Source organism: Triplophysa dalaica, chromosome 9, assembly GCF_015846415.1.
Source record: "Triplophysa dalaica isolate WHDGS20190420 chromosome 9, ASM1584641v1, whole genome shotgun sequence".
Taxonomy (NCBI): domain Eukaryota; kingdom Metazoa; phylum Chordata; class Actinopteri; order Cypriniformes; family Nemacheilidae; genus Triplophysa; species Triplophysa dalaica.
In genome coordinates this window covers 150976-166401 of record NC_079550.1, presented here as the reverse complement: position 1 = coordinate 166401, position 15426 = coordinate 150976, and the positions used below count along the sequence as shown (strand labels likewise).

Here is a 15426-nt window from a genome sequence, read left to right as displayed (position 1 = left end):
TTTTGGGTCTCACTTACTTGCTGGATCGGAGATATCCCAAGACTCACAGATACTCATTTGAAGTGTTCCAAAAACTTCTTCTTGAACTGGATCTAGCAAAACTGTCTGTTAAGGTTCAGAGACTAAAAAAACCAGCTGCTTGGATAGACTATTCAAGATCATCCCACAAAATGGGTACCTGTTTGAAAGTTTTACAATATTATCGATTGTCTCCAAGTGATAGTTCTTGATCTTGAACAGCTTTAGTATTCAAGATCATCGCAATGAATGGGTATCCCTGTTGAAATGTTTTTGATTGATTGTCTTAACGGATAGTTTGCTTAAAATTTTGTTATGTTTTCATGAAACACTCACCCATAAATTGTTCCAAACCTGAACATGTTTCTTCTGTTGAACACAAAAGAGGATATTTTGAACAATGTTCGTAACATTCTGATATTTGATGAACATCATTTACTTTACATAGTATTATTTTATTACCGTGGAAGTCAATGAGGCCCAACCATCTGTGTATAAACATTCTCCAAATATCTTCCTCGGTATTTAACAGAAGAAGACAATTATACAGGTTTGGAACAACTTGAGGATGAGTACATAATGACAACAGTTTCATTTTTGGTTGAACTATCCCTTTAATGAGGCAGTTACAATAGTAATTAATTTATTGCTTTAAAGTTGGGTGATATGGTTGGTATTCACCAGTAAGGTTTATTCTATAAGGCTATTTTACATGCAAAATACTTAAATGTTATGATGATTTTTAGAATGATTTCACATTGTCAAATGTTTAATTCACAAATACATTTTGTAATTTAAATAATGTGTGCACATGTGCTTTCTTTATAACTTGGTTTTATTATTCATTGTAAAGTACTCTTGGAGTAAAGGGTAAATACAATTTAAACAAGTTAATGCAACATTTTGATAATTGATAGTCCAATATTACATTAAAGCACATTGAGTAAATAGTGAAAATTTTAACAAATAATTGCTATATTTTCTATTATATCTATTCATTTATTTTGGTGAAACAATTTACACTTAAAAAAATTAGTAAATTTTATAGCTGCAAAATCAATGAAATTTACTGTTCAAACAGAGTAAATGCAATAACAAAATAAGTAAATCTGAATAACTCTACTCGATTTTATTTTTCATATAAAATAATTAAGTTCTTCAGATATCAAAAATAAAATAAAGTAGATCTACTCGATTTTATTTGTCGTATATATAAATGGAGTTACTCAGATTTACTTAATGTATTTCATTTGATTTACTCAATATAAACAGTATATATATGATTGAATTCACCGCAATAAAATTTACTCATTTTTTTGTGTAAATTGTTTCACCAAAAAAAATGAGTAAATCGCAGTAAAACATTTTAGAGTGTGTAGGATGTTTGTGCTTGATGGCGCCGCAGATGGCTGCCTCTGTGTGGAGCTCTCCGGTTGTTTTAGTGTTTTTGTTAGTTTGTCCTGTTTGCTGTTTTTCCCATACAGTCACTTCCCAAGAGATGAACTGCTGAACATTCGGCAGTGCACACCATCTGATATTTTACCGGTTTTTGATGATTCGGATGTTTTATTAAACATCGTAGTCGGAGGCGCAGCAGCACTGCCAAAGCACTCCAGGACGCGTGAGCGTGTTAAGCGAGCGGCTTTAAAACTGCTCAGCCTAGCATACATCTGGCGAATCTGTGCTCTTTGCCAAACAAACGGACGAACTTCTTCTACTCTGCCGAACAAATAAGGATTTTTCAAACTCTGCTGTTTCGTGTTTCGTGGAAACGTGGCTGAATGACTTTATACCGGACAGCGCGTTACATCTGCCCGGCTAACGGGAAAATCGCGCGGAGGTGGGGTATGTTTCTACATCAATGAAAAGTGGTGTATAGATACAACAGTGATGAAGAAGATGTGCTGTCTCGACCTAGAAGCACTCTTCATGAACGGTAAGCCCTTTTACTCGCCGAGAGAGATTTCCTCTTCATTCTCGTGTGTGTTTACATTCCCCCTCAGCATATTCGAATTATTCGAGTCTCACCTGCAAACTTCAATACTGGAAAATGGCCACTAGGTGGCGGAAAAACACCATGATAATTGGAGGACGTGTTGGCGGTGTCTATAGCAATTGATTGACAGCGCTCTGCACTCATTGTTTAAAAATGTTACAGAGTGGGACGCGAGGGTCTCGATCAAGAGAATAGAAATGGGATTAACACATTCCTGGTGAGTTGACTTTTAAAAGTCTCTCTCAGCACAGCGCAAATATAAAGGAAGTGATTGTTTGGCCTCGGTAGCGGAGGTATGCTGGGTTTGGATTCGTGGCGGAAGAAAGTAGTTCCCTATTTCCGTTAAAACCGGAGGGGTTTAAAGACACTCCGACGTTGTTTCTGGTTTATCTACACACTTGTGCGGTCGAACTGATGTATTCATGCAATATCGCTCGTGTATGTTGTGTTCTTATATCTGCGTGACTGTGATTGCCTCGTGCCTCTGGCCTAATCACAGCCATGATGATATAAAAACACTACACGCACTCCTGCTCGAGCGATATTGTATTAATACAGAAATAAATTGTCATGTATGTCTACATGAGCCTCACACATGAACATACAGGACTAAGAAAAAGGTTTCTATGAATAAATGGATTTGCCGATCGAAACACATTCATTAAAATTGAAATAAATTTTAACCAAAATTGACACACAGACCGCGTTTCCACATTTGACCACGAGATGGCGCTGTTGTGAACAGTTTTGAAAAGCTTCGAGTAATGAACCATTTTATGATACACTTGAGGGAAAAGCTTAATTTCAACATCACTAGTCTGGGTTCTTGTCAGAAAGGGGCATCAGCTGCATTCCCCAATAAATAAAATATCGAAAGTTTCTCTCGTGATTTACTGTTTGAACTGTTCATTCGTTCAAATTCCTTCCTTCAAGGGCGCCGCCGTGTTTGTTTACGCTGCAAAGCATTCTGGGAACTGGAGTGTAGGGATATGTGAGGGGAACGCAGTAAATCATTGTTTGTGCACGTAGTCCAATGCACATTCGCGATATATAAATATATTTAGTAGTTCATTATATATACGTTGAATAAAAAGCGACTTGCTGACCTAACGCACGGAGGTACTACAATTCCCAGAATGCTGCCGCGTAAACAAACATGGCGTCGCCCGTGCCTGAATGACAAACAACCCACAACACAACTTTAAGGTAAGAATCATTTGTTTTAGTGAATGTCGAAAATAAAAAAACACAAAGAGCACAACATGAACTATGAATCTTTCTTGTGTTAGGTTATTGTACTTGTTTGTTGTTAACTGTCATTGTCCCGTATATGGGAAACATAACGCGCAGTTTGCGTCAATATTGTGCGTTAATTTCTAATCGAATCACGACAAACTATATATTATTGGAAAGCTCTGAGACTCTTGAATACACATCTGATCAGTGTCTCGAATAATAATCTATTTCTGAAGAGAAGTTGATACAGAAATGATAATTGATTCATAAATTAATGTGCATCAAAAGTATAGTTTCATACACATGTATTGTTTTATATTGTTTCTGTGCTGTTGTATTTTTTAATGTGTCTTTTAATTGGAAAATTGGAAAAAGTATCTTAATGTCTGTTGAAATCAAATTTCAGACCAAGTGTTTATACCAGGGTTTTTCAACCGGTGGTCCGCGGCGGCATTGCATGTGGACCGTGACATGCATTCCAGCCTACCTAATTTCACTATTAAAATCACTTTTTTTCCATAATTTATTTTTCCAAACATTTTCATAATATTTGCCCATTGGTGTGAATTCTAAATTTAATGAAAATATTTAAAATAGTTTGAGTTGCGATTCAAACTTACACAGGATAGGCTAGCTTTGCACCTATCAGGTCTATATTATGCTTTGCTAACGTTGTGTTTTGCGTCCCCAACGTCATATACGTACAGATTCATTTTGTGCGTGAAATAGACCAGCATCTCGGATTAAAAGAAAAACATTATTGAGGTGAATTTAAATTTGAAGTGGAGCTGTCCAGCATGGATCGCTTTTTTTGTGAGGAAAGTGACAGGTGTCAGGACAGATGGACAGGCTTCTGCTGCATGCTCTTCAGAAAAAGCTACAACTTCGGAGGAAACAGGGAAAAGTAGTGGGAAACGAAAAAGAAAATACAGTGAAGATTATGTTAAATATGGATTTACAGTAGGGATGCACCGAAAGGAAAATTCTTGGCCGAAACTGAAAAATAGGAAACCAAGGCCGAAAGCCGAAACACCGAAAGAAATTTGGCCAATTATTAGTACCCTTGCATTCATGGCTATTACTGTGTACTAACTTTACTAAAATCAAGGCATTGCAATTGCATAAATATTAAAGTTTCAAAGAATAAATCAATTACAATTTATGCAAATATTTATGTAGCACTTTGCAACAATGCACAGTATAAAATAAAATTCAACTAAGATGTTTAACTTGACCCCAGTCATGTGTATATTAAATAATAATGTACTGGGTACTGGCCTGCTGAAAAGTTGTACAATTAAATGTTCTCTCATGAAAACAAAGTGCATTTAGGTCAAGTGCATTTTACATTTTTCTCTGTAGGACTACTACAAGAAAGTCTATTCAGAACAAGTGCAACTGCTTAAAGATACAACAGTATTTTCTCTGTAGGCCTTCAACATAATAGTGTATCAAAACAAAGACTCCCATAGCCCATATGTTAACTGTATAACTTTAACAACAACAAATGCACCAAGAATTGCAGATGTGCAAAGTTGATAATAGACTTTTGGCATTTGTGCGTTACGAGGATAATAGTATGATGTGCGAGGAATTTCTCTTTTGCAAACCACTGCCAGGGCCAACTTCAGGTGCCGAGATCTTTTCAGCCATTGATGACTTTTTCAAAGAACACAATATTTTGTGGCAGAAGTGTGTGGCGCTATGTACCGATGGAGCCAGAGCAATGAGTGGCAGCCAGACTGGATTGATTGGGCACGTAAAGAAAGTAGCTGCATGATTCATAGAGAAGCTCAGGCCGCCAAAGATCTCAGTGTTGAGTTCAGTGAGGTGTTTAATGCTTAGGAAGTGAACACGCCTCTCTCATTTACCATTCAGAGGTGAGATGGCTGTCTCGCGGCGCGGTGCTCTCCCGTGTGTTTGAACTACGTGACGCTATCTATACTTTCTTGTGCGAGAAGGAGTGCACTTAACTGGCTAACATGTTCAAGGACAGCCACTGGTTAACTAAGCTGGCGTATCTCACCGATGTTTTTGCAGAGCTTAACAAGTTGAACAATTCAATGCAAGGGAGAGATTCAAATGGCCTGCAGCTCTACGAAAAACTAGAGGCTTTGTTAAAAAATGTCAAGATGGATAGAAAGAGTGGAGAGTGGTAACTTGGCTATGTTCCCTTCAGTTGAGGAATATCTGACAGCACTGACATCAAAGACATTGTGTGTGAGCATTTGAGGAAGCTTGTGCTTCAATTCCGAAAGTACTTAAATGATTCTGATGAGTGGCGCTGTGACAGCAAATGGATCCTGCTCCCATTCAGTGATGATGCAGCAGCAGGGTCAAGCTTAACTACTGTAGAAGAGGATCAGCTCATAGAGATGTCCACAGACTCTGTCAGGAGGCATATGTATGATAAACAACCACTTGTGACGTTCTGGACAAGTTTCCAGACAGAATTTCCAGAGCTTACAGTAAAAGCAGTGAGGTGTCTTTTACCCTTTCCAACTACATACCTCTATGAGAGCGGTTTTTCCACACTGGCATATCCGAAGGACAAGTACAGAGCAAGGCTGGAACCAGAGAATGATATGAGGCTGTCACTATGTACCACTGTTTCACCACGAATAGACAGACTGTGTGGAGGTCACCATGCCCAGAAATCCCACTAACAGGTAAGGAGTACCCCCCACACACACAAACAATAGTGGGCCGCCGATTACTTGTTAGTCAGAATGATGGTCCATGGCACAGAACCAGTTGAAAACCCCTGGTTTAAACCAATGGAAGCCTATGGGCCCCCTAGTGGATTTTGGTGGTAGGGCGGCTAAAAGACTCTCAGACAACTCCAAAAATGTGATGTACTGTTTCATGATCAAACTTGATACAACACTTGGTGACCCTTTGTTCATTAGGTCCAAAGTCTGGTGAAACTGAGGCTCATGTGCACTCACTTGGTTTGGTAAAATTTATACAAAAAAAGTCACTTTAACAAAAATACAAGTATATGTACTATAAATTAATTTCACTTCATTTTAAAACTTTTTTGAAACTGAAATGACTGATGAAGCCCCTCCCAATTTCAGACCCTCCCTCTCAGGTAGATATAAACGAGGAGACCCCACAGGACCAGTCACCCACTTTCTGCTAGAACATCCGACGCAGATTCTTTTGCTGCAGTTTTTGGATTTTGATTTTGGAAAAAAATCTTCTTCAATCAAGAATGCTTCTCAAAGGTAAGTTGACAAGATTTGTATAGCATTTTTGTCTTGTTTCCTAGCAAAAATAAATAAAAGCTCAAGAGTTTAAAAGGGTTTCAAATGGGTGAAAGTAACAAACTTTTTTTTTCTGTCAAGATAAATATTTGTCGATGTTTAATGTTCAGTTATCTTTGAACAAACTACTGCCAGTAATACTGTAATGTCTACAGAAATGGTTAACAGTGTTTTTAATTCATTTATTTAAGAGCCGTAAATCAGTCATAATTTGATCAGCCCTGGCCCTGGACTGATTCTGACTCGCTAATGTCTCCATTCACATGATCATTATATCAAGCTGCAGCTTCATTCACACATCTGAGGCCATCGCTGAGCTGGTGGAGAAGGCCAAGGCCAATTCTCTGGAGATTCTGCAGTCTGGCATAGTCTTCAGTTCTGGCCACTTGGCAAAGATCATGTTGTACTCCAGTCCCATCGACAGGTTGGTGAAGCAGAAATGTGTCGTCTTGCTTTTTGTTTGTGTGATTTGCAGGAGCTGTGAATTTAGCTTTGTTTCAATTCTTTCTAAAAGGTGGATTGAGGTGGTGGTGACTGATGTTCCTCCAGCACTGACGGGTGCAGTGGCGCCAATGTCGTCCACGGGCACCACCCCAGAACCACCAGCTGTGGCAGAGACTGAGGAGACTGAGCCCTCTGAAGTTTGCAGTGACCTTTCAGATGTGAGAATAAAGCTCTTTGTTTTGAACGTTGTTCTACTCACTTATATGCACTTTTATAACATGCTTTGTTTTTCACATTTCAGCGAGCCCGACATGCAGTGGAAGAGTCATGCGAGGAAGCTGATGGCAGAGAAGGGACTGTATCAGAAACACTCCCTGGATCATCCGCTCCTGAAAGACTTTGCCACGTACCTGGAGAAAGACCTCCAGAATGAAGATTTCAAACAGGAGGTGAGAATATCATTTGAAAGTGTTTCGTTTTAACATTGCAAAAAGTCTCATCTGTGTGGTCATGTCAAATCCTTTTCTTTCTTTTCAGGTAGATAATGTGGCTAGTTTTCTCCCCTTCATGGACCCACAACGGCCGTCCCTGTTGTCTGTGAGGAACAGGGAGAAATCAAAGCTTGATCTCTGTGAGCTCACTGAGGCCAAATCGACCAAACAGACTCCACTCAAATACCTGAAGAGCCTGAAAAGGTTAGTATGTCGGATGTTTTTTTATATTTGGACACTTCATTGGGCTTAAATGCGTGTCATGACTTTAACACTTGTCATTCTTTCTCCAGTACCACACGGTCAACACCGACCTCATGCACAGCAAAGAGCTGCCGTACATCGAGTACATCGGGTCTCTGCAGAAAAGCTGTGCAAAATTGGTCAGCAAGGAAATCGTCCAGAAGAGTTAAGCATCAGCCCTCGTGTGCAGCCCTCCTTGTGTGAAGACCGACGAGTGTCAAGACCTGCGACTCTTCCAGCGCGACTCCACCGAGCTAAGACACAGGCAAGGCACATCAGTATATTTAAAGGGGTGATTTTTTTTTTCTAGTTTTACACAAATGAAATATAAATCATAGGGGTCCACGTAATGTGTCTGAAAAGTTTCGGCTCATAATACACCACAGATCTTTTAATATACCATGCGCTACATTCCCACTTTTGCATGTGTGGAGAAACACACTGTTTTGGTGTGCGTCTCCACCCCTTGTCTCCGCCCCCTTTTCAGCAGAAAACGTGCTGTGAGCCTGTGCTTCCAGCGACAAATACAATAAAGTTGAGTCACATAAAGTGAACGAGAAACAAGGTCTCGTCTTTGAAAACCAAACACATTGTTTTCGAAAAGCTCACCGGCTTACCCCAGGGCCATTCGTGAAGCCCCTGTGGTTTCCGAGCCGCTCCCGTCCGGCCTCCCTATGTGCACCTGGACTCATCCCAAATATTTTTTTGGGGGGGCGCCATACGGGTGGGATGGCCTGATCGGTGCAGCCGCCACCCTCCAGGCCTCCCGAGCGGCTAGCCCCCCAGGATTAAAGAAAACCTGTTTTGTTATCTGCTGGTTTTGAGAGTTTCCTGCAGGAACAAGTGACAGTAGTGTGCCGTTTCACTGAGGGTTTGCGCGTTAAACATTGACGGATGTTTCATCCTCATTTATTCATTTTTGGTTGGATTATCCCTTTAATGCATAATTGTACTAATTATAATAGTCTCTTTTTGCATCTTTGTCCATTTCTTTATTTCTTTTAATTTGACATTTTCTTTCATCTTATCTGTGCGCAAAAGACAGTTCACCTAAAATTCATAAGAGTAATTAAATTGTGTTTTTTACCTCTTCACACAAATACATACTTTATGATAAGCTACTTGACTATTTTCAATGTATTTGTAAAGTGATTTTATTGATTTTGAATCTTTTTTTTTAATCGAATATTCCAACAAGTAGTTAAGTTGCAATTGTATGAAATTGTATGAGAAGGTTGAATATAAATAAGACAGATTCATAGTTATAAGGAACAAACATTTATTCAAGAACTATGTACATTATAGACACTAAATATAATCTAGGATCTGCATGGATGTCACAGGCAGGGTCTCTTCCTCTGTGGTGCGTATGGCAGGGGTTCACCACTAATGTCCACATTTATACGAGGGGCAGATCTCTTTAGGCTTGGTCTGGAGAACATCTCTTTAACTTGGATGAGTCCATCAGGCTGCTCTTCTTCAAGCATGGTGGGGCAGTTTAGAGTTTTCCAGAGGCGTTGCTTCACACGAAGCCCTAACTGTAGGCTGTAGTTAAGAGGCTTGCCAGAGGATTTCTTTAACATAGAATCCACCACAGCACGAGACATTCTTTGATGGTCTTCTGTGCTGTTCCCATGGATTAAAAGAGGTTCCTCTGGGCTGGTGTGCACCAGATGGGCTACGGTGTGAGTCTTTGTAAGTTCTGGGCAAAACTCAGGAATTACAGCTGCGTTATTAAAGAAGTGCTTCTCTAGCTTCATGCCCTTTAGTTGTTTCGAGTGAGAGCTGCCAGACTTAGAGATGTAGTTGTGGTCCAAGCTGACTGTATGTGCTACAAAATGGGCTTGTGTTGGAGTGTTTGTATGTACTGGAGATAACTCTGGAATTACAGCTGCGTTTTTAAAGAAGTGGTTCTCTAGCTTTATGCCCTTTAGTTGTTTATGTGTCGAGTGAGAGCTACCAGACTTGGAGCTGTACTTGTGGTCCAAGCTGACTGCATGTGCTATCACTGCAAGGTTGTCAGACAGGTTGGGATCCTTCAGAGGGCTCGAAGGTTTTCTGCTCTTTCTCAGGTTATAGCCTGGACCAGAGAAGGTACCATCTGCACTTCGCTTTAAAAGTGAAGCGACAGATTGAGTACAGATTGATCAAGGGGATATATCTTTTTTTTAAGTGCCTTAGTATTTTTTATGTTACCACAAGGTTGGATTAACATACCTTCATGGTGTTGAAAGTAAACTGCTCAGAGAAAAGTAGTGATTGTTTGTAAAATCTCAAGGGATATCTCAGAGAAGATGCTGTATGCTCTTTCTTCAGTGTGCTTTAGGTCATGAGTGTGGTGGCTTCCAGCAAAACGACACAGTATTTTAGAACACTGTTCAGCCAATCACGTGGGTGCTTAGAATTCTCAAATATAAACAAGGTTATTAAATAACCTTAAGGTTCATTTAAATGTAAACAGGAAGTGATGTCACCTGAAAGCGAAATAAACAACACTGTTCAGCCAATCATGTGGGTGCTTAGAATTCTCAAATATAAACAAAGTTATTAAATAACCTTAAGGTTCATTTAAATGTAAACAGGAAGTGATGTCACCTGAAAGCGAAATAAACAACACTGTTCAGCCAATCATGTGGGTGCTTAGAATTCTCAAATATAAACAAAGTTATTAAATAACCTTAAGGTTCATTTAAATGTAAACAGGAAGTTATGTCACCTGAAAGTGAATTAATCAACACTGTTCAGCCAATCACGTGGCTTCTTGGGATTTCCAGGTATAAACTGGGTTATTGTCTCTAATCTTGAGGTTCATTTAAATGTATAACTTGATATCACATGAAAGGTGAAATAAAGATTCATGAGTTATAAAATAACTTCTGTGTCACATTTTCTAAAAAGCCTGCATTTAAAATACAGACGGACAACACCAGTATTACCGATTACACAGCATAAGAAAATAAATTCATTATTGACGTTCAGGTTCTATGTTCTAATTTTGATCTTTTATTTCAGTTTGTTACACATTTCTCTTTCTTTGATCGAACCAAATGGGTTGAAAGATTGATTTTTTGTTTTTTTTATGAAAACATGCCATTAAAGATCTTTTATTAACAAAACGGTTCGTGAGGTTTTGTTTTAGATGCTTGTGCATCTACAGCATGCAAAAATGTTTTACCACCAACAATTACTACAAAGTAACCAGAAATGAAAGTTTGATGAAAGGATATTTAATTTATGTTTTAAATAACACTGTGGTGGCTTAAAACAAGCTTTACATTAACTAATGGTATACAGCCTAAATACAGAAAATAAAACCGCTAAAAGAAGCATTAATTATATATATTATATTGCCAAAGGTTTTGGGTCGCCCCCTCCTAATAAACAGGTTTGACTACTTAAGGCATTTCTGTGGGTACCAATTTTAACGTTATAGCATATAATGATATTCTATGGAATTGAGTGCTTCTAATTTTATAGCAACAGTTTTGGGAGTGCCCTTTTCTTTTCCAACATGACAATACCTCTCTGTGTATAGGGCAAGGCTCAGAAAGAAATGACTGATTCAGTCAGTGTGTAAGAACTTGACTGGTCTGCATAAATCCATGTCTTAAACCCAGATGAACAACTCTCATGTCTCACAGAGATGTCCACTTCTCTCTCTGTGGTGGCCTTCAGGTCGTAAACCAAAAGGCCCAACAATGCATTTATTCTTGCAGAAGGAAAGTGCTTTGTGGCCATTGAAGAGAGAGATGAGTCGGATGATTCAGGTAAACCGTTGCTGATGTGAAGATGTTTTGAAAGATCTGAACCACTTTTCAGAGATCCACTAGACTCTTGGATGTTTAAAACTCCAAACAAGACATTTAGTGATGAAGCTCATACCAGAACGCAAGCTAACAAAAATTGCCATCGTGATAGAAAAAGGCCAGAAGTTGATTTTCTTGGCAGTCCTGCATGATCACTGAGCACAGGAAAATTTTCTCTCTCTCACTAATGTGATGTGTATTTTTTGTGGTTATATTTTTTATCGGAATTATGTTGTAATGTATAAGAATTGTAAAATAAATGTTTTGTTAAAATGTTGTTTTGTTCAAGTTGTGGGCATCAAATCTTGTCGGCATCTAGGATGAACAGTGCTTATGTTTTGTTCCTAGATGACGTGAATAAGGTTAATGATTTAGTCGCTAGTGGAATTGTGCTGAATGATTCGTACACACTGGTAATGCCTTTGATGCAACCGGCGAAAAAGATCTTGTTGTCGAATGTTCCACCTTTTATAAAAGATGAAGTGATCCAAAGAGAACTGGTCAGGCACGGAAAAAAATTTTCACAGTTAAAAAAAATTACATTAAATTGCAAAAGTGTGAATCAGTGAGTTCAGCTGACTCTCAAAGAAGATCTGGGAGGAGTACTTACACCCTTGAAAAAATGTAATTTTTTTTGCAGAACACAAAAGGCATGAGTACAAGAGTACACTGTAAAAAAAATCTGTAATTTAACAGTTAAATGATTGTATATTTTAACGGATATTTTCCGTACTACATGTTTCACGGGTGTTTTTACATATTTTAACAGAAATTTTCCGTACTACATGTTTTACGGGTGTTTTTACATATTTTAACAGAAATTTTCCGTACTACATGTTTTACGGGTGTATTTCCGTTTATATACATTTTCGAATTGCATTATGGGAGTGCACTGTAAAAAATCTGTACATTAACAGTTAAATGGCTGTATATTTTAACGGAAATTGTCCATACTTATATGTGTTACGGGTGTTTTCCGTTTATTTACATTTTCGAATTGCATTTTGGGATCGTGATCGAGGCTCCAACAACTTTTGATGGTCATGGACGCATAAGCACAGCCAACTCAACATTTTTTCCCAAGTTTTTCAACTGGTAAGTAATGTTAATAGAAGTCAACACGACATTTCAATCAAGCGACTGCCTTATTTAAATTTTTTTACTGAACCGGTCATGTAAATTGCAAAAGTGAATTTCGTTTAATGAGAACAGATTTTTTGTTAATTAACAGTACAATGAGTGATTATTTGTTGTACAAATGAGCATTTACGTATCGATTTTTATTTGTTTATGCCTGCTCCTCATCAGTAAATATGCTATCTGTTAATTTACAGATTATTTGTCCGTATTTTTTATCTGCTTGTTGCGCGGGTAGAAACGTCCCTCCCATTCCCCGCTGCACTGTCTGACAGACATTGATCTCGGCACTTCATCTTGGCTCTGTTTGTAAAAGGTATGTTAACTATTAATTGGAAACATAACATTACTGTTTGTATTGTACTATACAATTAATAATGGCTCGCATTGAAAGATAGCGATATTAGTTTGGTTGACAGTTGTTGTGCTGGTGGTGTATTTCAAATTAATTAAAATGAATGTTATTTTAAACGTTACGCATACATTAGGCCGTCTGTGTTTCTGTTTGCATATTAATAACTTACTTTATATTTTAATTACATAATCTACTGTTCGCTTTAGTTAGACTTGACAAGTCCCTCTATCTGAGGCAAAGTTCCAGTGCGAAAAGAATGTTGATTTTTTTTTTCAGTAGGGACTGGAGTGCATTGTAGACACTGTGTGATGCTAATGCTATATGGGGGAAATACACACACGTAAGGTTAATATTATAACAAAATAACCACAGACAGGACATCTGTGTGTAATCGGACATCGACGCGAGGTTCTTTTTTGTTTTCTTCCCTGTTTCCTTTTCGATTTCAACATGGCAGCGGAGTGAAATCAGAACAACCCTTTCTTACTCCCGACTCGTCACACATTGACGCTCGGTCAGCGAAAATCGGCGAAGCCTTTGAGGTATTTTTTAGACGAACGGGGAACTACGTTGCTGTAGTACGTGACCCAAACCCCAAACACTTCTAAGCCTTGTAAAAAACACGCGAATAAAAGTAGTCACAGGTATTTATTGAACAAACTGACAAAAGCATTAAACACAACTCGTGTCGCAGACCTTTTTGCACCAAAGTCGTACGATAGCTAAACTTAGGCTTGCATGAAGGTGTCTGTGGCTTGAATGCATAAAGTTTGCTACCGTTTAAAGATTACCCGCAGATGCAATCAGTCGCGGGAGCCAATCAATACCGTTTCTCTTTCAATGCCAACGAAATGACGCGATCAGTCACGGGAGAGCCAATGTCATCGAAGGTAACATAACTGTTCCTCTGGCGGCAATTTTTGAACATGGTTTTCTGTCGCCAGAATCAGAAATTTTCAACGGACGGTGACAAACTGTTACACTATCTATTAAAACTGCCTGAAAAGCGTCATATAAACGCAATTATACTGGCTATTAAACTTGAATTAAACCCCAAAGCACCATCATTGCAAATTATATCAAATAAACATTTTCATGTGGATGCCCTGCACGTCAAATAGCGATGCCAGAGTGGTACCCTGCACGTTAAAAAAAAGACCCCGAGGGGCGCGGACCGCGCATCAACATGTGATGAGTCGGGAGTGAGAATGTGTTAAATAATGTGTGATATATTGGAGTAAGAGTAAATGTACATGCATTTCAGTCAGTAAATAAGAAAATATGTAACATATGGCATATTTCAGTGTTATTTTCAGAATTATACCAGCAGAAATTTTTGGATGCCCTGATGACACATACAGAACCCATACATTCTTTATTCCCTTCAAATCTGGCTCTGTTTGGGACTTGCCTGCTTCCACTATGATATTTTATTGTGATATTTATGTATCAAATATATACATTTATGCATTTGGCAGACGCAGCGACTTACATTGCTTCATCCTATTCATTTTACGTAGGTAATTGCAATCCCCTGGGAACGAACCAACAACCTTGCGTTGTTAATGCAGTGATCTTACCACTGAGCTACAGGAAAGCTGTTGACGAAGTTTCAGTAAACAAAAACAGTGGCTGTTCCTGATTGCTCTCAGCTACATGTTCAGCCTCTTTTATGTTCTGAACTTCATGAATCCAAAGGGAGCAGCCCTGACTCTGGAATTTATCCAAAGGTGTTGTGACCATTTAAAGTTTATTTCATTTTTCCAAGCCAAGTAAGGTGATACTTTTTTGTTGTGTTTTTAACAGGAGCCTATTGAGTATTAATCCACAACGTGGGTCCAAAGCTGAAAAGAAGGGTGCAAAGCACTACAACATTGGTCCTAATGTTACATGACTTTCAGAATCCTTGGAGGCTTTAAAGGTCATCATGCACACTTCTTTCATCATACTGCTTCTGTCTTGCCCACCTACATTGTTCCATGTACTGTTGTCAAAAGTACCTACCAAAGATAATTATGTCATCATTTTATCAACCTCTTAACATATCAAACCTGTATGACTTTCTTTCTGCAGCACACAAAATAAGATGGTCTGAAGAATGTTGGAAACTGACTAGTGGTGGCACCCATTGATTTCCATTGGTTTTCTCTCAGTTTGTTTAAAAAACATCCTTTTGCATGTTCATTATTGCTGTTGTTTTATGTTATTGTAAATGTATAAGGTGATGTGTAGTGTTTTATGTTTTCATTTGGATAACTTAAAGTATCCATATTAAAAAAAAAGATTTACTATTTTAAATTTTAAGCCAATTTGATATTAAGTTACCTGTTCAAGACCTTTCACACATGCACACACTCACATTCTCTTTATCTCTAACACACACACACACACACACACACACCAACTCACTTTCTGCATATCTAACATACGT

At 38.4% G+C, this 15426-nt stretch overlaps 1 protein-coding gene across 1 annotated transcript; it reads right to left on the bottom strand.

Moving 5' to 3' along the window:
* Positions 1 to 8959: 8959 nt before the first annotated feature.
* Positions 8960 to 11119, bottom strand: LOC130428989 (uncharacterized). Its single transcript, XM_056757320.1, has 2 exons — positions 9915 to 11119; positions 8960 to 9808 (listed from the first exon to the last, which is right to left on the bottom strand). Exons 1-2 carry the CDS (start codon positions 9918 to 9920, stop codon positions 9035 to 9037), a joined length of 780 nt encoding a protein of 259 aa, XP_056613298.1. The 5' UTR covers positions 9921 to 11119; the 3' UTR covers positions 8960 to 9034.
* Positions 11120 to 15426: the final 4307 nt, after the last annotated feature.